Source organism: Diadema antillarum, unplaced genomic scaffold (assembly GCF_040938485.1).
Source record: "Diadema antillarum isolate AM-2024a unplaced genomic scaffold, OU_Dant_1.0 seq00000061_RagTag, whole genome shotgun sequence".
NCBI lineage: Eukaryota > Metazoa > Echinodermata > Echinoidea > Diadematoida > Diadematidae > Diadema > Diadema antillarum.
The window spans coordinates 662,874-685,612 of NW_027271165.1; the positions used below are offsets into that span (position 1 = coordinate 662,874).

The 22,739-nt window shown below is 39.9% G+C and overlaps 1 protein-coding gene across 1 annotated transcript; it reads right to left on the reverse strand.

Moving 5' to 3' along the window:
* Positions 1-1,865: 1,865 nt before the first annotated feature.
* Positions 1,866-18,926, reverse strand: LOC139725834 (sacsin-like). Its single transcript, XM_071636910.1, has 8 exons — positions 18,914-18,926; positions 17,952-18,034; positions 16,279-16,537; positions 14,960-16,045; positions 14,514-14,915; positions 12,411-13,007; positions 6,719-12,342; positions 1,866-5,929 (listed from the first exon to the last, which is right to left on the reverse strand). Exons 1-8 carry the CDS (start codon positions 18,924-18,926, stop codon positions 2,057-2,059), a joined length of 11,937 nt encoding a protein of 3,978 aa, XP_071493011.1. The 3' UTR covers positions 1,866-2,056.
* Between the last annotated feature and the right edge of the window lie 3,813 nt (positions 18,927-22,739).

Here is a 22,739-nt window from a genome sequence, read left to right on the forward strand (position 1 = left end):
TCAAATATGTGCGTAACCTAGCAAGAAAATGCATCGCGTTTTCATGAAATCCAATGGCACAATTTCGACTCCATCATAAAGAATAAGGCAAACAAATCGTGATAAATCTGAGTAAAATATGAGACACATCGTTGAAAGCGAATCACCACTGATTATTGGTAATTCACTTCTTTCGCAAGACAATATACGCAACTATATACGCATGCATAATTTCAATATATATTAAAGAGTCAAGAGCTGTCATGTTCTAAACAATGGTTATATAATTCTGCACTGAGGAATTTCATAGACTGATTACCGCTTTCTAAGAATAGGCAGAGGCACCGGCTCCTTAGCAACCACCTCTGCTTTTACGAATTTGTTTTATTCTTATCTACAATACATACAGTGAAAACGAAGAGAAACATATCGAACACAGTCTAAAAACTTATCATTCAAAAAGGCTCATTGCAAACCCCATACCTATATACTGACATTTCAAAATTTCTTACATTTTCTTTGAGACCACAAAAAACAAAACACCACCAAACAACGTATAGCTTTGGTGACATTGGCAATAACTAACAGAAAAATATGATTGCATGATGAATTCACGAGTTATCCCATACGCGACGCGCGCAAGGCAATAAAACAAAATCATATGCTTGTATTATAATGCTACAAAGCTATAACGTGCGTAATTAATTTACGGTAACAATAAAAAAAATCTTGGACCGCAGAAATTCAACGGCAATATACTTGACAAGAGTAGCACACTCTCAAGCAAGCGCTAAGGTAAACATGCCGTACACTGAAACATTCCTGTATAACAATGCAGAAGATGGATAAGAGTGTAGAAAAAATATATATCTCATGCTTAACATTATAGTGATGCTCGTCAAGTTTGTCAAAAAGTCACGAAGACAGTCAAAACACGAATATAGGAATTACACATTTTTTGTCAGTGGCCTCATTGACATAACGCGAAACTGCCTTTCAAAATGAAGGCCTAAAAACTTGCGGAAACTCTTCACTTGGAGCACTATCACGACTGTATTTGAATCATTGACCAGAGAGTCGAAAATATTGTACAAGCTATAGATGCACTGTCATTCGAACGTACACGAAGAATTGATTTATACAAATACCTTTATCGAAGAGTCCATAGTAAACAGCTATTACACTCCATTGACATAAAGTTGCACATTCAATACAACACATAATACGTTGAATAAAAAAAAAATATTAAGCACTCAATAACTAATCCCAATATTGGCATATACACTGTATACACTTGAAATTTCAACATTTTGAAAACTTCTTTCCCCCGTATTCTCCATCAGTAAATGATCATACGACTACTATAATGAAACATGGCAACGATCTTTTTTAATGTAAAGTGCAACCGTTACGAATACCTTTCTGTGTTAATGGTACAACAGTACGCCATCCAAATATCATTGCTTTTAATTCACAAGATTACTAGTATACATTGCATTGTGAATCAAAAGAGGATAAATCAATGTGGAAACATGAGTAAAGACAGGAACAAGCGGCAGGTATTCTCCACGGGTACATTGTATATACAATGTAATAGATAGTAATTCTCTGGGATTCACAGTTTCTTGTTCCACGAAGTTTCAAAAATCATTGCAACATCCCATAATCACATACTTATACGGTTATCAGGTATTTTGTATGTGTTTTCAGGACAAATACATCAACCTCAAAGGGAGGCACACTCGGAATCATTGTGCGGATGAGTCTTATATTGCATTTCATAGGAAACTCAACAATAGCCTGCTCATTTGTGCATGTAACGAAGTCAATATCTCTCCTAGCTGTTAAATGCTACCATAGTTGAAAGAATTCATAATTTCGTTTGTCGGAAAGAGATGAGGAAGCATATTCTTAGTGTACATAATACATTTCAATAGAATGCAATTTGTGCATGTACAATTTCTGTGCATTTTTATATCATGTTACAGCTTCTTGTTAGAAGAATGTACGGATATTTGTGTCAAGGTACTAAGTACATGGACTTTACATTACTGTCTGATCCCGAAACAATGAACACTCATTGCGAGTCCCGCTTCACGTATGAAGCAATCATATCCAGTATTTCCTTCGTAGCAATAAGGGCAGTTTGGGCGTTATCTTGACTACTGTAGACTTCATGTGGGATTTTGGAGAATGCGCAGTTATCTGGATACCTGGATTTAAAGTAATCCACCAATCCAGAAAGACGTGTTACTTTCTCAAGGAGGAGAGAGCCATTTGGTATCTTATTATTAACGTCGCACGCCAGAACGATGAGGCTGTGTGTGCGACTTGAGTATCCTTGCGAAGCTAACTGTGCAGCCTTGAGTCCTTTCTCGACAGCCTGATGGCACTTGACAGAAACCCATTCGAAGGAGGGCTCGCTGTCGTTAGGATCTATGTCGTGTCTACCAGACCGTAAGTCTTCGTATGCCTGTCGCAACCATCGCCGGGCATTTGGAAGATCTGGTGCTCGAGAATGCCTCTCGAAAAATGCGTGCCAATTTGTTCCTTCGGAGCCTTTTCTCCATGAACCACCTGCATATCCTCCATATGTGTTGAACTGTTGGCGATCGTCAGATGCCCTCTGTCTAGCCCTTCGGATGATATCATTATAGATGGAGGTGCCCTTCGCTAGTCTCTTCATTTCCCTTTGAAGATGTTTGAATGCCTCATTGAACATATGGCTTGGTCCCTCAGGATGCTTGTCAGGATGCCATTTCAACATCAGGCGACGGATTGCCTTCTTTCTTTGTTCTTCCGGCAATTCCCAAATCTCTTGTAGCTCTGCAGTGACACGCTTTTTTGCCTCCTCAATGTTACTAGGGAATGATGAAGCCTTCCTAGGATGACTTGTCCCTGGCGCATTCGATTCTTCCTTAGTGGATGGAACAACTTCAAAGCATGTCTGTGACTTCGGGAGGTGGATCTTGTGAATGTCAGAAACACTAGCTTCAACATAGGTATCTGACCCTACATCAACGAGGTATACCGCTTGTATCGATTTGCCTCTTACACGTTTAACGATGCGTGCATAGACGTATAGCTCTTCATCACCTTCCACCCGTTGAAGAGCTATATATTCTCCTTCTTCGAATGACACCCACATATCCTGTTCGATTAGATGGAAAATTGCACGCGGAATAGTACTTCCCGGTGGTGGAAGATAAGTATCACAGCTATCATATGATCCGAGACCTACCTCTATGTCATGTTCAGATAGTAAGGGCAAGATATCCAATGGAGACTTCACAGACAAAAGAGCTACAAGCACAAGCAGTCCTTTGTCTTGAAACAAATTACCGAGAACATGGTTGGCACATTTGGCAACGGTTGTTAGTGTCTTTATCCTGTTTTCCTCGGTTGTGTGGGTGACATAAAGCTGATTTTTGTCTGTCACAAACGCAGGTATCTGTTTGGCGCTGTCGGCAATGTCTGTTCCATCGATTTGAAGGACTGAATGGACACTCTGCATGCAGGTCACTTCCAAATGCATTAATTTATTCTTCATCGACTGCATTTCTTCCTCACTGACAACCTTGTTATCGTTGTGCTTTACTATGCTGGCAATTGCAATGAGAAGTTCTTTGGATTGCAGGACCGTTTCAAGTTGCCGTTCAAAATCACAACATCCGTGCTGACTCAATGGACACTTTGCCTGTTCAGTATCAGATACACTCAATACTTCTTTTACCCTTCCACTCAGTGCTTTCGGTCGAAGTCTTTTTGGCAGTTTCTCGAGGACGTCTCTCATGATGGATTCTACCTCAGTGAAGACATGAAGTATTGGGAGTTCACAAGTTGAAATGCGGCCTTTCAAGTGATTAGCGTCATTGAAATAGAGCGTGTCAGATTGCTTCAAGCCGTGCTTTCTTGATGGCAAGTACAAATCAGACATCTCATCCAATTCTTTCTCAACCAATAGACCATCTGATTTGTAGATTCCTCGGTATAATTCACAAGATGCTTCTTTGACAATGCATAAAACGTTCGCGTGAAAAGTTGCTACTTCCCCGATTTCGAATATACTCTTCAGAACAAGCGCATTTTGAGCTATGGATGGTTTATCAGTTGCTCCGAGAATTCGAAGTAGCCAAAAGAAAGGGACCCATCTGTCAGGAAGTTGGTGCAGATAGGGAGAGAGGTTAAAAGTCACAGTGCGGGAGATCTGTTTAGCTGCTACAAGGGTATAAGCGTTGTCAACATCTACCGGAATAAGAGGAACGTTCCCTTTTCCAAGTACATCCTCGATAACTCCACAATGTTCACATTTGTTGTCAGGTTTGCAGGATTTCTTGTTTGTGCATTGGTCACTTAGAAACGCCAGAATTTCTACCAAAACGTTGCTCATTTTTTCTTTCTGATCAACTGTCTGCGGTGGTTGTTTAAGACGTTTACATAGGATAGTAGTGTGCTTCAAAACAATCGACAGGTCCGGCTTTATGATCATACCAAGTTTGGATGGAATATCTTGGCTGTTGCACTCGGCACACTCTGATTTAATGGCAGCATAGGCCGGTAACACTGGTAGCACTGTCCATACCAGTTTCATTTGTTCGATCATTGATCCAGAGTACGCAACGCAGCAACGTCCATCTGCCACTGCGGGATGAAGGGCTTGAAGTTCTTGATCGAGCTTTCTCCTAACAAGAAATTCAACGCGTCCAACTTCTTGCAGGAATTGCGGGTCGGAATGAAGGCTACAAAGTTTTTGCAGACACCTGACAAGGCTTCTCGCCTTCTGATCTGCTTTACTTTTTCCTTCAATATGCTTTGCAAAGGTAAGGAACATCGATTTTGTTACCTCAGTCTTCATTCCAATTTCTCTCAGAAATGGCAAACCCAATCTTCTTTTCATCACATCGGGTGGAAAGTCATCTCTTGCTTTCATGAGACTGAACACCTCGACAGTGGGATCAAAGAAGTGCGATGCCGGATGAAGATCTCCATCTGCACCTGTAATGAACGGCAGTGAATGTAGCTGCAAGAAAATGATACCATCCCTCCTCTTTTCGGGTGGAAGCATTTTCTTTATTCTTAGTAGATGTTCAATTTGACCCTCTTGCGTCATGTTACCAAAGTTTGGTAAGATGAATTTGGCATAGACATCGTATTCATTTTCTTTGGATAAGCCGAGAGTCTCGTACAGATGTGCAAACTTTTCTTTCGATTTCAAAAAAACTGTGTCGCAGTTTTCTATCCAGGCATCTTGTTCACAAGAAGGGATGGTATCCGGTAGCACGAAAACAGATGGCAAACTGTCAATGCTTACGTGCTCCCCCTTGATAGTCTCAAAGCAGGGCAGGCGTTTGATATCTTGGAGATCTGTGGTGCAACCAAGAAAAGTCTGAAGTATTTCATCGTGCTGACTGTTACTTAGCAGTTTGAACCGTCTAATGTCCTTAGAAATCCAGTACAGGAGGACCTTTAAAATCTGCGACTTGGAACCAATGTTGCAGGCTAGCCGGTTGATTGAGGGCATTGAATATTCAGCAGTTGTGTATATATTCAACTTTTTCAGCGCTGAAGAAGCTGGTGGAATAAGGTCAATGTCTCTTTGTAAAGCAAGGACGGTATAAGATAACTTCAGTGGCACCAGGCAGAGCGAAGGATTGTTTGTCGAGAAATATCGGGTACGTGAGGAAAGTGGAACTGAAGGCAGTATCGCAAAATCTCCGAGCCTGTGCTTGATTTCACTGAAGACAGCTGACCCAGGTTTTTGAAGATCTTCAAGTAGATTCCACAAATCCTTGAACCACTCTGGTGTAAGTCTACACTGGTCACCGAAAGGCAGGTAATCATCTGATGGAACCTTTAAGAATGGGACATCTGTGCTCATCATCTCGGCAATGGCAGTAATGTTGAGGGCTCTGAAGACAAATCCTTGGTTTGCTGGTACTTTTTGCAGAAACTTCTCGTGAAGAAAATCAGCCAAGTGATTTTGAAAAAGACAGGCATACGCTGATCTGAAGACACGTGCTGATGGGCAAAACAACCTAAGTATGTTATCTTGCGTGAGCAACAGTGGAAGGCCATCAAGTGAGAGTTCGTCGTCCTCCTTACAGTACTCAAGTAGTAGAGCTAAGCCGTTCTCGTCTTGAAGCTTTGATTGTGAAATTGGAATTGGAAGCTGACTGCTAAGTCGATTTTTTCTACGTAGGAAATTCACGACATCTGATGGTGTGATTTGAAGAACAGCAAGCGAGGATCCGTGCTGTTTACATTTTTTAGATGCCTTTAGAACTTTCGAAACCACACTCGGGGGAGATTCAATTACAGGAAACCCTATCTGTTGCAGGAGATTCTTTAAGATTTCATGCTTCTTTGACGCTCGAGGTCGCAAACCCAATTCAGACGACTCAGTAATTGTCAACGTGTTTAAGAATCCATGCTCAGACTCATTTGTGTCTAGTTCACCGACAATGGGTGTTCTCCATGTCAAAAGCCAGGCATTCTCATCATTTGGCTAGAGAACGCGGAAAAACATACACCTTGTTCGAGCAATCCCTTCGTAGATGGCACCAACGAGAGCACCCCAATAGTTCTCAGTTCCGCAGAGTGGAAAGAAGTCGTGATAGGCATGTAAGCGCTTGAGCACTTCTTTTGATCTCCCTTGTGAAATTGGCGTGTGCCACTTGTAATGTTCATTGAAATAGTCACGAATCCACGATAGGAGGTTTATGTAGGAGAGTGCAATTACATTCTCAAAGAGCTGTTGATTCCACAGTGTTCGATGATCCTTTGTAGCACCTCGCCACAGATTTCTCCTGCTCTCGTGATCAAGGGCGAAGTAACCATGAACATGGACTGGCAATTGCGTTTCAATAGGAAGAGGTAAGAAGCAGTAAGCTTTCCCCTTGACTTTTTTGTCTGACAAACGAGCAGCAACACCTCCGATAGGAATTAGTTTCTGTTGGATTATGGAGTTTTCATCCATTTCATTCCAGTTTCGACAGCCCAGTTGTTGACATATCACCCAATGTTCAGTGTTGCTCTTGCTACGCAGAGAAATTTCGTAGCAAACATATTCAGGCGTCAATTCCCGTACGTTTTCACCATTGTTGGCAGCTGCGATGTATTCAGATACACGAGAGTAGAAACATCTCTTCTTTTCCTCCTCATGTGGTTGAATTTGTACTTCCACTGTTTGTCTAGATGCCAGAACACCATCTGCTGTAATCTCTGATATTTTGACTGATTTCACATTCTGCAGAAAGAGGAGGCTCTCTGATGCTGTCACTGCGAATTCTTCCAGAAGTTTTTCGATCTTGTCTCTGTCCCAGGTTTCGCTGCTTAGTTTAGATGTTTCTGACCTGAGAGGAAACCTGAAGACAGTATAACGATCGCGAGTTTCAGTGAATTTGTCTTCAAGATAACAAGGAAAAACATCCGAGTATGTCTGGCGCAACTGGTCTGTGACTTTATATAAGCGACCTGGGCTGCTGTGCGTAGCTCCTGGAGCATGGCTACAGAGTGGATCAAATACGCACAGGGTTTCGCCGCCTGATATGAAACTTGGACAATCACTGAGACGGTACACAGTGTTAAAGCCAACTCCATACCGACCGATCTTACTCATTTCATTTTCTTTGCTTCCTTGGCCAAGGTCTTGTATTCCAATGATATCTTCGGTGGAGAAAGACTGATTATTGAAAACACAAAATGCAGGACCTTGCAAAGGCTTCATCTTGTCACCAAACACCCTCTCATTTGGATGACTGCGAGGATCATACACAATGTGGAATTCAGTTGCGCGAGCATCATCTGCATTTTGAAGCAATTCCTTGAAAACTGTGTCCTCGCCTGAGTATGATTGAAGAATGCGCTTGATCCGGGACGTCAGCTTTTCGCGCTGGCCAAATGCTTCCCCTGGTAGATTTTGTGCATATTGCTCTAGACTTTGGTGGCGAATGTCTTTGATATTTAGTCTCTTTGCCAAAGAAAAGCTAATGTCCTGGTGGCACTGATGAATGTGACCATCTTCATTGCTTATCCAGTCAACATCACAGTAGCACAGATCTGTAGATGGGCGCATAACATTCAAGACATCCGGGAGATATGTAACGGAAACATCACCATGAATGCGGGCTTTCCCAAGAAGACGCGCAATGGCAGTCACAGCCGTCAATTCAGCAGTCTGTAGTGGTCTCTCTTTGTTAACTTTGTAGATGTCATGAAGCACTTTCTCGTAGTCAGTAGCTTCGAATGTCTGTTTGATTCCTGCAGCTTGAATAAGAGAGGGGTATTGAGATAATCGGGTTGGAAGCTGGAACAAATATGGTTCAAGGGAAGGGCCGACAGTTATTGCCACCGTTGAGGGGTGCGCAAAAACTTTGTCGATAAGCATCCATCTATCATTCTTGAGTGAGGTAAGAAGTTCACCAGCTGGATTGTCTCTACATTCTTCGCTCAAATATTTGTAGATGTCGTAGCAACTTTTCTCAACTTCATGTGACACATTTCCTTGCTCGACATGAATGCGGATATTAGTCAACTGATCCATGACTTCTTGAAGCCTAGGTCGTTTCTCGTGCAAATCCAGAAAACGTGACACATCGAGTGGCATCGGCGATTCCTTAGACTCATCAAGTACTGGAGCAACACTGCTTACAAGATTCGACTGCAAAGCAGAGTAAATGCTGTTGGCAGCCATGTAACAACCGAAGGATTTCCATGGAAGAAAAGGAGACACAGTGCTTCCCTTTTGGAACACAGGTAAAATGGCCAGCATCATCATTTGCTTTTTAAGAGAATTGTTATTTGCCCAATCCCGTTCACAAAGCATATTTGATAAATACGTAATCAAATCACGAGATCTTCGCAATGCACTGTCGTCATCTCCTGCACACAGACTAGCAACTGAGCTACACTGTGTAAGGAACTTTTCTGGGGAAACATAATCGGTCATCATTCCCAGATCTTCAAGTGCGGCAAAAGTTTGACTTGACCTGAAATATTCCCGTGGAAATACACCGTCTCCTTCGGAAAACAGCTTCGCTGCTTGGCGCTGTGGATGTACGAGATCTACCGGTTTTTGGAGGTTAATCTCTCCGCCAGACACGGGTATGCATCTAACGTTTCGTAACTTTTGGCGTAGACTCTCATTCCTGCAGTTCGGAGCGAAAAGTATCAAAATGTTTCTATGTTCCTCTGATACATTGTGAAGCTGTGGCAGGAAAATCTCGTCAAAAAACCTCTCTTGATCAAATGTTTTCGCCATTAGTTCGTCGTTGAGATGCGCACGAACGAAAGCACGTCGTGTTTTGCCGCTGACTTCGAAAACAGTAGATTTAGAAAGGCAAGTTTCTAAAATGGCAGTCACTGCATCTTTTATGTTGTCTTCGTCCTGGAAATCTTGACTCAAAAATACAGCATCCCGAAATTGTAGAGCTTTTCTATCTTTCCAGAAGAGAGCGGGCTGCGGCGATTTATCGAATCCGTGAACCACTGCGTGATAGAATGCATCAAAGATTGCGGAACAGTCCCCGTCCTTTGGCACGTTATCAACGTCTGGCCACAGGCAATCATAGGCTACTGAGCCATACTTGCAAATAAAAGTCTCGACAAAGTTGTTATCAGATAGCAAGTGGATGTAGGCTCTACAGACAACGTCTCTCAAGAGAAGATTGTTCCATTCGGCATGTCTGTTCATACCTTCAGGCGTTGGTTTGTAGAGGTGCTGTCGGTTGTCAGTCACCGCGAAAGCCCCATTGATATGTACAGGCAACATACTTTGTATGGACAATGGCAGGTAGCAGTACACCTCTCCCTGAATTTTAGAAGGATGTGATTTCATAAGGGTCATTGCAACTTCTCCCCTTGGAGAGAGGCCCACAGCAGATTCTTCTGCAGCCATTTTCTTTGTTGTAACGGAACCCTCACATGTGGCTCTGATCGATCTGAAGGTGCTCTTCAACACCGCTGTCTCATTTTGAAAGAATTCTGCGCCTGACTGGGTCATTTCCTGTGTAATTGATTCTGTGCTGAGTATGATGTCGTCCTTGAATGTGTTTTCCGAACGGCGCTTTTCTATGCTGAAAAGCTCTACAGCTTTTGTAGCGTCCGTTGACTCCGCTGAGAGATAATGCATAGAAACCTTCATCACTTTTCTTGTGAAAATCATGAGACTTCCGGAAGATTCCCACATGTCAAGCACAAGTCTTTTGATTCTGACATCGTCGTAACTCTCCTTGTTTAGGTCACTTTTCTGCGCTGCTTCTCTTGTTCGTAGCGGAAGCCGGAAAAGTGATCCATCATAGTGGAAAGGCTCTGACATACGACAGCCAAAAACCCCATCGAAAGGCATAAACTGGTCTGGAAATCTTCGTAGTTGGAAAGTGCGTTGGAGATTCACTCTCACTCCTGGTTGAGATTTATTTCGTAGGACCCTTCCTAGGTGTGTCGTATGAGGGTCGAAATACTGAATAAATTGTCTGCTAACAAAACAAGGAACGTCAGTCAAGTGATACACTGAGTTGAAACCTGTTCCAAACTTTCCAATCTTTGCAGCATTCTTCTCCTTTGTTCGTCCACCGAGACGAAGAATATTGGCAAAGTCTTCGTCTGTGAAGTTTGCATCATTGAAAACCCACAGGGCAGGACCTTGGCAAGACTTCATCCCTGGATCAAAGAGTTTTACCATGGCGTCACTGTTTTTCCTCATGTCAATCAGAAATCGGACCTCTGTGGCATCAGCGTCCTCAGCATTCTGTATCATTTCTTTGAAAATGGCAGAGTCTCCATACGTATTCTTCAGGATGTTCCATATTCGTACAGTCAGAGGTTCTGTCTGACCTGCCTGCGTAAATTCTTCTAGATCATCAGCGTCCAACAGCAAGCGACTGAGAGGAGGGACATGCAAAAACTCAGCAAGTTCCGCTGTTACAAGAGGACTAATGATAGTAAATGTTTTTCCATCCTCAGACTGCTCTTCATGAACAAGCGATTTTAGCCAAGGTCTATCAATAAACGCACTGTCCGTTACCGGTATCAAATGGCAGCCTTCAGCTTCTGTCGGCACCAATATACGATTTTGCATGTTTTGTGGCAACTCCCCAATTGTGTGGAGTTCTTTTAGTATTTGCATTACTAGATGAAGTTGCTTTTTATGAAAAGTAGCATCATTCTCTTTTGATTGATCACAGGATTTCTTTACTTCGTGCAAAATGTCAACCAATGTTTCCACATTAGCATTCATGGTCGACTTCACTCCAAGATCACGAAGAAGATCTTCAAATTCACGCATGACAGAAGGAATCTGTGTCATATATGGCGACATATCAAATGGCAGATCACCTATGCACATCTGTCTTGGGTCTGAAAACCCGTCGCCGTTCCATACTGGAGAATTAATTGCTTTCAAGCTCTCTAATACACTCTCTCTTTGTAATGTCCATTTGTTCAAGAGGAAAGCATATATGCTTTTTACCATTGGTGGAAGTTCTATGGGACACACTTCATCGGATTCTTGGGTGAGTAGGACACACTCCGTCAGCTGCTCTATCACATTTTGTAAAGTTGGTTTCTTTGAAGCCATTTGAAGATCTTCAAATAATGGGAAGAGTTTGTCGTCAACTGCAGTGAGTGGAACTATTGAGCCACACAGCATGGAATTCTCTTTTGTCAGCAGCATAGTCTCATTTGGATTGGAGAGGAATGAAGAAGGCATATGATACCAACGGAGGTGAGAGGGATAGAATGGAGGTTGAACCTGCTTGTAAGGTATACAGGGTTTGTTCTTCATGTATGCTGCAACAGTGTCAGAAAGTCGTGATGAATTGCAAGACAAAAGACTCCTATTGTTAGCAAGGAACTCCAAAAAAGAGCGAGCGAGATCAACACTGTTTGATTCTGAAACGATATCAAGACATGTAATTGCCTCGTCCGCAGTTACCCTGTCCTGTTCCCTCATGCCAAGTTGGCCTAGAGCTGAAAGGACCACTGGCTCTGTGAAAGATTCAATTGGAAAGAATCCCTGGCCCTTACATAGCTTTCGGAGTGTTAGATCCCTGACGTCAAGAAGTTCAGAAGGTGATTTCAGCGTTGAAGGGACGCTGTCTGTAGGAACAAACCGCAGTTTTTGGAGCACATGCTTGCTTGATTCGCATTTATGTTTAATTTCATGCCAGTGCCGCAGGAGCCACAGTGTAACACTTTGAACATCCGATTTGTCATACAAACCACCTTCATGTATTTCTTCAGTTACATGCTCGATCATGTCGAACCTTGACAGATGAGGAACGATTTTCAATTTGTCCAGGAGAGGTTTCGAATTGTGTTCCGCTTCGATAACAGGTCTTTGTAACTTTAGTGGTTTAGGGAGTTCTTGAGATTCACATGCAAAAATGTCAATGTAACCAATTGACTCCGCTGCACTCACTATGGGTGAATACGAGACGCCAGAACCCTGAAGAGTCTTGAAGAGTGGAAGAGAAAGTAATAGATCACGGGCTGAGTGATTGATTGTTGCATTTCCATATATTCGCTCAAAAGGGCTCGTTCGCTATCCTTAAGGTCTTGTAACTTCCTGAGAAGAGAACTGCGGTCTGTGTTCAGTGTTGCCCTTAGAATACCATCTGAAACCGGCTGCTGAATGTAACCTTGGGACATTATTGAAGGGTGCCTGATGACGTAATCTGTATGGTTCAGAATGTCGATGCCAATCTTAACAAGGACATCTTCAAGATGTTTATCCAGAGTTGACTCTCCACTTCTTTTGACAATTAAAGCAGACATCTTTGCAAGCGGTTTGAGAGTAACTTCGGAAGCGTTTGTGTCTGGAAGCGGAATGAGAGGTATCCCTTCAAATAAGGACAGATTGTCCGGACTCTCTTTGTACAACATATTCCAGACTGCTTCCAACCATTCAGCAGGCGGCTGGTTGGAGATTCCTGGCATTGGTCTATTTTGCCCTCTGCACAAGCTGGTTTTCAGGAGAGTAGCAACGGATTCGAGGGTTAAGACCTCGAGTTGAAAGCTGCTCTCTGCTGCTGTAATTCAAAACACACACAAAGACTCCATTATTAAATGAATCATGGCGCGATTGCATCGGGAAAATGGATAAGCAGATAAACAAAATGACACAAGATTCCGTTTCTTCTAAAGCAAACATTCAAATGAAATAAGTTATTGTTTATTTTATTTCACTTTATTCACTGAAATTAACGTGAATACCGAGTGGTTCCCACATTTCGATTTCCTTTCAGTGATTTGCTTCTGATAAGGAAGACAATCTAATTTCACTAGTCGTTCCAAATCATTTATATACACACTCTTACAACATCCGGGTCAGAAATGACAAGGAATGGGGTCAGATATGACCCATTCAAAGTCATGAATTGGGTCAGGGTGACCCCATTCGGGGTCTTCATGACCAAATTCCAAGTCGTTTTTGACCCGGAACGGTGTGTGACTCCAACGAACCCAGTTCCGGGTCAGTTCTGACTCGGATTTTTTTAGAGTGCATGTATAATCACGGTTCATACAAACATTCACAAAACCTGCCTCAATAGCCTGATATCTTTCCACCTCAACACGCACCGAAAATATGAACACAAAGGATAGATCTGTTAGTCCAATGAACAATGAAATTATTTGCGTTGAATGGAATGGCTGCAACTGAAGTTTTGTTTCATCGTTAAGTGTAACGCTCGTGTATGCACAGTATACAAATGTATAATATGCAGATCGAATGCATTAATTCTTTTAATGATTTTATGTGTATTAAAGTAAGAAGGTATCCAACATGAATGCTTACTCCTTGATAGATATATGTGCAACTGTTACCAGTGCAGTGACTGATTGATGACTTTGAGCCTCCATAAAGGCACACCTATGTTGAAAATGCTCTTCTATTTGAATGGAAATTTTTAGCTCAAGTACACTGGTACATTCTAACATTAAATGGACCATATGATACATTGCATTTCAGCGGTTTTTGTAATCAGTGGATCTTCAGTCATGTCAGTGGCTAAGTTTTGGTAGATGTAATTCTGTGGAAAGAGTAATTGTTTTCCCCCTAAATGTGCCAACATTTATTTACCAAGCACTGAGGAATTCTTAAGAATCAAAGTAACAGCTTTTAGGGACAAACGCATAAAGGGACCAGAGTTAAAGAAATTGTGTACCTTTCTCTTATTTCATGAATCAGAGCGACCACTTTATCAAGGCAAAGTAAATCCTCTGAGATTCCACATTAAGCAGAATTAACTGCAAAGTTGATCTCTGTAAGTTAGAGTAAAATCCCACCTCAATTTAACCCTAACTTCCACTGATGAAATAATCTTTTGACAAAATATGGAGGAAATGGTTATATTGCAGTATTCCTAAGAATGTCCAAGCGCCATATATTCCTTTTCATGTTTCTACGTAGTACTTACAGTATATAATATGTTTGCAAAGAGGGTATGACAGTATGCATTTTTTTACGTTTAAACATCTGAAGTTCATATAGAGACTTTCTGCAGATAAAAAATGGATGTAAATGCCGCACTTACCCACTTCGGCAAGGGAGTCCTGAAGTGCTTGAGATTCTGATGCTCGGACGAAAGACTGATTCTCACCAGGAATGAGATGGCGAGGAAATCTGGTGGTTGGAATGTAGACTTTGGAATCGGATTCTTCGAATGGAATGAAACTGCCATCATCGAGAGGAAGTAATGGCAATGTGGTTAACTCAGAGAAATGTCTGTCGGACATGAAGTATTCGAGAATCAAAAGTTTCTCCTGGCTGTCGAGATCTTCGAGGACAGATTCATCACTGCGAATGCAGCTACGAAGAAGCGCTGGAGTTATTGTGACAATGTCTCCTTTGAAGTATTTCCTGATGGATTGCATGCAAAATTTGGGTAGTGATGCGTACGGCCTATCACCATACCGAAGGCACTTCAGTATAACCACTTCCATTTCATTTTTACAGACAAATCGTTAATGATGACTTCGCCAATTTTCAACCATCCATTGTTCTCACTGTGTATGACAGATTCTTTGAACAATGCATCAAAGAAGGGCCCCAGAACGACATTCCAATTCTCATGCACGGATGACTCGTCAGGCCACGCACAATATATGCTCTCCACGCTGACGTCTTGTTTATCAATGGCAGTTGTTATCGCTCTGACGTATACTGACGGAAGCAGTTCTTTTACAAGCAATTCATTCCATTTTGCCGGTACGTCTGTTTGGTCTGGACCAGGCCACTTGATCGCCCGGCGGTCACTCTGAATTCCGAAAAAACCGTGCAAGTGAACGGGTAACCCAGTGCGACTCTCTTCTCCTGGAGGAAGTGGTAAGAAACAGAAGGCTCTTCCAAAAGATCTGTCATGTTGATCTTCCATGATACTGACAGGAACGGCAATGGCCGTCCATGGCAATAGATTCTGCTCAGCTGCCATATCGGAAAGTTCTGAACTCATACCGGCTCCTGCGATGTGGTGGCAAACAATCCAACGAGTAGTTTTCGACCCTTCTACCTTTTCTGAACATATCTTGACATCATAGGACATATGAAGGTCTTCGCGATCTGCCATACTTCTCGAGCAATACTCAACCAGCTGCTGTGTGAAGTGATCTTGCTCAATCGGTAATTCTTCATTGGACGTCACATTTGCCTTCACACGGACAATGAAACGGGAACTCTGATCAGCCGGTCTCTTCATAACTTCAACCTCTTTCAGTGAACGAAGGAAGAGCATCACTACATCCGCGTCGACAAGGAAAGCGTCAAGGAGATCGTCCATCTTCTTTTCATCAGTATAAACTTTGTTAGAAAGTTCACTCTCAGTCTCACGGAGCGGGAATCTGAACAACGTCCCATCGAATTGTCCGTCACACAACCCGTCTTCGACATCGTCGAAAATTTGCCGATACGGTCGGAACTGGTCCTTGCATGCACGAAAGGTGTTTTGGTCCTCTGAGCTTTGCAAGTTAAATCGGAATCCTGTCTGGGGGAGACGATCATTATTTCTAAAGTGTTTCGCCAATGGATCCAAGTAGGCTATTCTACGGTCACTCATGATGCTTGGGAGATCTGCGAAGAAAATGAAAACTTCCATGAGACACCACGTACACAAATATATTAAAGAAGTTAAGGTTGATCAAGAATAATAACTATGACTAAAAAGTGTGTACGATATATATGAACATGCTTTGAATACTGTCTTTAGACAAAATGTACGTATTAGCTCAACGAATGGACAGAATTGAGATATTGTGCATTACTCGAATACTGTTCATTCTTCAGCAAATTAACGGAATTTGTACCTGTGATATGGTAGACGGAGTTGAAACCGATGCCAAATCTGCCGACTTTGAGAGGGTCTTTCTCTTTGTTGCTGCGGGCTGGCTTCTGTATTCCCGCCCAGTCTTTTGGCTTGAATTTGGCATCGTTATATGCGTAGAGAGCGGGACCCTGGTACGGTGCCAAGGATTCACTGAAGAGCGTTTGCGTTCCATACTGTCTGACTTCGTAGAGAAATTTAACCCTCTTGGCACCAGCATCTTCCGCATTTTGAAGAATTTCCTTTCACAAGCAAGCAAACAAACGAACAAACAAACAACATACCATAATGGCAGTCCGTCTCCGTCAAAAAGATTAAAGTACAGTGTATTGGTTTACATTCCTTGTATCAAAATTGATGCTGTTTGTCTCTAATCAAATCTAGTGTCTTGGTATCAAAATTTACTGTACTTAACGTCTTAATGTATGGTAAACGTCGTGCCTCCACAACATGAACAGCATATTCGTCTGACACATCACAAAGCAAACCTAGAAATACATCAAGCATATTCATCAATCGGTCCCATCTTATTTGTCTTATCCTTCTTCCGTCATTTGTTTTCGATGGCAGCCTTCTTTGTCTTAGCGCTGCTCTTCTCTCACAGTTTTCGTTAAATAGTTGCGTTTGTAATGTTCTTGATCAAACTTCGGTGTGTCTGAGCTCATAATGCCTGTCTTGTATCTTGTTTGTTTGTTAGTCTCGTTTCTGTTGGATCTATACACTATATTTAGTTGTATCAGCCCCATAAACAATACAAATTTACGTATATACTTATGTTTCATGTGGCTATCTGTTTAAGCAATACGAACTGGGTTTGGTGACCACATTTTTTTTTTGTATGTACATTGTATATTGTAACTAGTGGGACCCTCAATCTATACAAGCTCTACAAGCTTCACTTTTCAGTGGGTCCAGAATCTCCATCGTCCCATTCATTTATCACTAAAAGGCCTACTTCTGCAAAACCCATCAAAAGTATAATGTACCCCTTTTTTCTTGATTACTTACGTTAATATTTCTTTACTTCCATGTACATTGCGTGTATATGTTATTTATTATGTTGAGATTAAGAAAATAGAAATGATCTTGAACGAACATCATACCCCATACATTACCAGCTACCCATATTTACATCTCAGTAAAAAGACGGGTATCGGGGAGTAAACATCTTTAATAAGGCTGTAAACGTCTGGAAGGATATGAACTCGGGACATGGTAAAATGGCAACATCTACAATCATTAATTACTTGGATATTAGAACATACTAACAATATTGACGGTGGATTCATGAGTGGCATTTTCTCTTTCATTTTTTTTCTTCAAGTTTCCGCATGTCATGTGAATTTGTTATAGATGACGAGTTGGAGGAAATGTTTGTAGTTTTCCGTGTTTTTACTATACTTGCTACACTTCCGTCGTTGAATGTAAAACAATAAAATCGTCTTCAAAACAATTAATGTAAGACGCAAAATATGGGCTGTTCATTGTTCACTTAAAAGATGACCATCGCCATCAGTTATTTGTGGACTGAGGTGGTTGATGAGACTAATCTGGGCCCAGAAGTCTTCACTACAGTGAGGGCAGAAGTTGCTGCAGAAGAATTCTCATAAATATAAGTGACGGCTATGTTTATGCTTTTAATATACGTAAACTTACCTTAAAGATCTGACCATCGCTGTAATCGCGCAGAATTTTCTTCAGATACGTTACGAGCGGGGGCACTGTTACATTAAGCTCGTCTGCGCAGATTGGATAAAAAAGAAAAGAAAAGAAAAACAGACAAGTCTAGACGCAAACAAGACTTTGCAGCTTGGTTGTGCACTCACATCCTTATGGACATGCCTCGCCCGGACAAACACTGACTCAGCAATTTCTTTTGCCAGCGTTTGTATTAAGCATAATAATACCTTATACACACAGCAACATTGCAATGTTGTAATTGTGTTTTCATCATCAAAAACACACAGAAAAGAGGAAAAGGTCATACTTGTATATTGACCCGTACAAGGTATTTACCCAAAATAAGCAAGAGTATTGGTAACGGCAATATAAAAGAAAGTACATGGTCATAAAAAGCAATGAATTCACATCTCGATTCGTTTTAGAATGCATGCCTGTCTCTTTGAGTGCCCTGTCAACAATATTGTAGTTTAAGGCAACTGTATTCTTTTAAATGGCACATTGGTTAGCGAAGCTTAAAAGAAAAGAAACATGAAGGAACTTTGTAATAAAATACCAGCTTGATTTTTTTTAGTCATTACACCAATGTCACTGCTCCTGTCATCTTCTTGCTCAATCACTCTGGGTTCAATGAGACTCGCCGATTTTCCACTTGACAATTCTCTCATATATCATCATGGTTACTTATTCACGTGTCATTACAAGCGAAGAACAGATTCTCGGGTGATAACCTGCTTATTATTCCGAAGTTTTTCACGCACTCACATGCAACTTAGCTTCACTCCTTTCATTTGCCCCTCAAATCGCTAGTAATGAAACAGTTGTGTTTTGTTTTTAATCACACTGCTCTACTGTGATCACTCCTCTGATCTAGAGTAATGTGACAGCTCCCAAACTTGATTAATCTTTATGTTACCTTATTCCTGATGAACACTTACCACTTCCCGGCATTGTTTCGACAGCGTTATTAGTATTATACATTATTCATTATCCCTGTCTGAGAGTACTTAAAGCTCCTGCTTATTTGTATCATTGCTTTATATAACGTTTAAAAGTAAAATTGTAACAATTGTTTGAAGTTTGTGTACATATGATTTTACAGGCATATTGTTACATAGTCATTGTCTTTAATATAGACATGGTTGATATAGGTACATCTGATTGTATGTATCGTGATTCTCTTCGCAATCACTTTGTTTGTTTTTTTTTCTCGTAAATATATATAAAAAGTAGTTATTTAGATATTTGCTATATATAATTACCCATTTTGGTACCCCTGGCAGACTGCCAGATACTGTTGTAGGGTTTTTTTTCCCCTATTAATTCTTCCCGCATATTCCAGACATTGTATATTTTTCTAGTTCTGTATACGCTGACTCTAGTTTCAAGTAAATAATTTAGACGCTGCACTCTTTATCACATACACTCAAGATGAATGCACACGCACGCACGCTCAGGGCACATGCACACACAGACACCTGCACTTGCACTCAAACCTCTTCCCACAACCCTTCAGTTTCTACTCATACCCCCACACCGACAATGATCCCTCATGGTATGATCTTTGATGATCAAAGTTTGAATGACTCCGAAAGTAGTTATTACACAACTGCCAAGATTAATGCACAGATAAAACAAAATAAATTTCAATCATTTTTTGATTTGTTTAACCTCCTTCACATCAATGCCAGAAGTTTAAATAAGAATTTTGATTCTATAGAATCATTTCTTTCCTCTTTACAAAATGTTCAATTCAGTATAATTGGCATATCAGAAACTTGGCTTAATACAAATTCACCACCAATATTTAATTTAGAGTATTATCGAATGTATCGTTCTGATCGTTACTTAGGCAAGGGAGGTGGGGTTGCTTTCTACATTAAAGATGATATTGATATAAAAGTCAGGCATGACTTACATATCGAGGGTACGGAAGATATTTTTGTTGAAATTGTGAACAGTAAAGTAAAAAATATAATAATAGGTAATATATATAGGTCCCCAAGAAATAACATTGATTGTTTTTTAGAAAGTTTTGATCAAATTCTGAGTATTATTTCTCAGGAAAAGAAAGACACTTTTATAATGGGAGATTTTAATATTGATCTTTTAAATAATTCTGATAATCATACAACGCAGTTGTTAAGTTTATTGGCAACTTATTTATTTCAACCACATATCAACAACCCAACAAGAATTTCTAGTACATCAAAAACTCTTATTGATAACATATTTTCAAATGTAATAAACACAGAATTCACAAATGGTATATTTTACTATGATATATCCGATCATTTGCCTGTTTTTACCATCAACAATAGTTCTTTGCAAACAAAACAATATTTTGAAAATAAAAAATCTCAAATGTATTACGAGGAAACAAAAATAACATAAATTCTTTGATATTTGATTTAGTGCAGGAAGAATGGGGCGATGTATTTGATGAAAGCAATGCTGATACTGCTTATGAAAAATTTATCAGCAGATTATTGTATTATTATCAGAAAAACATTCCTTTGGTTAAACGGAAACCTTTAAAGAAAAATAGACAACCCTGGATTACAAAAGGTATTATGCGGTCTATATCAACCCGTAATAAGTTATATAAGCAAGCAATAAAGAATCAAAGTAATAACTCATTTATGAAATACCGGAAATATAGAAATCAATTAACATCAGTAATAAGATTGTCCCGAAAATTATATTATTCAACTAATAAAGAAAAAAATAAGGATAATCTTTTTTCAGTGTGGAAAACTGTCAATGCTCTTATGGGAAAGACGGTAAAAGAAACTACCAACTCTATCATCATTGACAATGAGGAAATTACAGATTTTACCACATTTATTGACAATTCATTTAATGATTATTTTATAAATATTGGTCCTAGTTTAGCATCTAATATGAATTCATGTAATACACATTTTACTGATTATTTACCCAATCCTTGTGAAAATTCATTATTTCTCACGCCTACCAATGATCATGAAATAATCAATGTTGTTCAGAATCTGAAAACAATTAAATCGAGTGGGCATGATGGTCTTAGTGTTCATTTATTGAAACAAATAATTTTTTTACTTTGCAAGCCCCCTAACTCACGTATTTAATATGTCTCTTTCAACAGGCATTTTTCCAAACTCATTCAAACTTGCAAAAGTTATTCCCATTCATAAAAAAAGATGACTTTAGATTAATGAGTAATTTTAGACCAATTTCATTATTACCAAGTATATCCAAAGTTCTTGAAAAAATTGTGTATAAAAGGTTACATCAGTTTTTACAAACCAATAATTTATAGATACCCAATCAATTTAGAATTAGAAGTGGATATTCTACTGATTATGCAATCGCTCACATGTGTGACAAAATAATTGAAGCTTTTGCTGATAAGAAGCATGTTATAGGTATATACATGGATTTGTCGAAAGCATTCGACACCATCGACCATGAAGTATTGATACATAAACTTAATACGTATGGAGTACGAGGTCACGCTGTGCTTTGGTTTATAAATTATTTGCAAAACCGTCAAGAGTATGTTAGTTTTCAGTCTTATGAATCACAGAAATTTGATATTAAATGTGGGGTACCTCAAGGCTACATTTTAGGGCCTTTGTTGTTTAACATAATATATAAATGATATCATAGGTTTTTCTCCATCTTTGAATTTTATACTTTTTGCTGATGATACATCTATTATTACATTAGATCATGATATAGGGACCCTTGTTAATCGTTTGAACACTGAATTATTGAATGTATTGAATTGGTTTAAATCAAACAAGTTATCTTTGAATGTTAATAAGACAAATTTTGTTTATTTTAGAAAACCCTACTCACAGGATCTTAATATCAACATATCAATTGATGGGTTTTCTCTTTGCGAAAAACAGGTTATTAGATTTTTAGGCATTACAATCGATTCTCATTTGACATGGAACGAACATATATCCTGTCTACAAAGGACCCTATCAAGAAATATTGGCGTACTCTGGAAGTTGAAAGATCTCTTATCAATTCAATTCAATTCAATTCATGCTTTATTTCATTTTTCGAAAAGAACATAAACATTTCACTTTCTTTGGTAACAGAGAATAAGGTTGCATAGTCAAGACAAAGTAAATTGAGAAAAATAAAATCGAAGAACCTTGGAATAAGAAATACGTTGTAATGAAACTTGACTGAAGTGATAAAGACGACATAATGCGTAAGACATCGAAAAATGGAGGGACCCACTAGAAAGACAATGCTTGTAGAATGTGGGCCCCTCAAGTACAGAATGTCGATAGAAATTGAACTGATGCAAAAAGGGGAAGAAAGACTGGGAATAAAGTAAAAAAGAAAAAAGTCTGGAAGCCCTCTAGGAAGATAGAGTATCAAACAGACATACATACTCAGGCGAGTAAACAGAAAACGAAACTGGGACGGCGAAACTAATAAAGGGGGACTCATAGACAAGACAGAACGAGACAAGACAGAACGAGACAAGACTAATATAACAGGAAGACAATACAACGGACAGAAAGACAAAGCAGATCCAGTGATCCTCGACAGAATTCATTGAAAAAAATGATGGGATGCGTGAAAAGGATACCATTATATAGAAAAGTATAGAGAAATAGATGCAGAAATAATATAAATGAAATCAAACCTACTCTGTAGGTGTCTCAGGACAAGAGAGACGAGAAAATACGGTATATCACTTGTAAGCCAAGTTCTTCGAAAAGGAATTGATATAAGCCAACAGGCTAATTCAATTCT

Bases quoted from the DNA above. Each gene is read 5' to 3' on its own strand.
- LOC139725834 (XM_071636910.1), bottom strand. The intron at 16,046-16,278 runs GTACAAATTCCG...TTTTCTTCGCAG, and splicing joins CTCCGTCTACCATATCACAG to ATCTCCCAAGCATCATGAGT. The intron at 13,008-14,513 runs GTAAGTGCGGCA...TTTGAATTACAG, and splicing joins GGACTCCCTTGCCGAAGTGG to CAGCAGAGAGCAGCTTTCAA.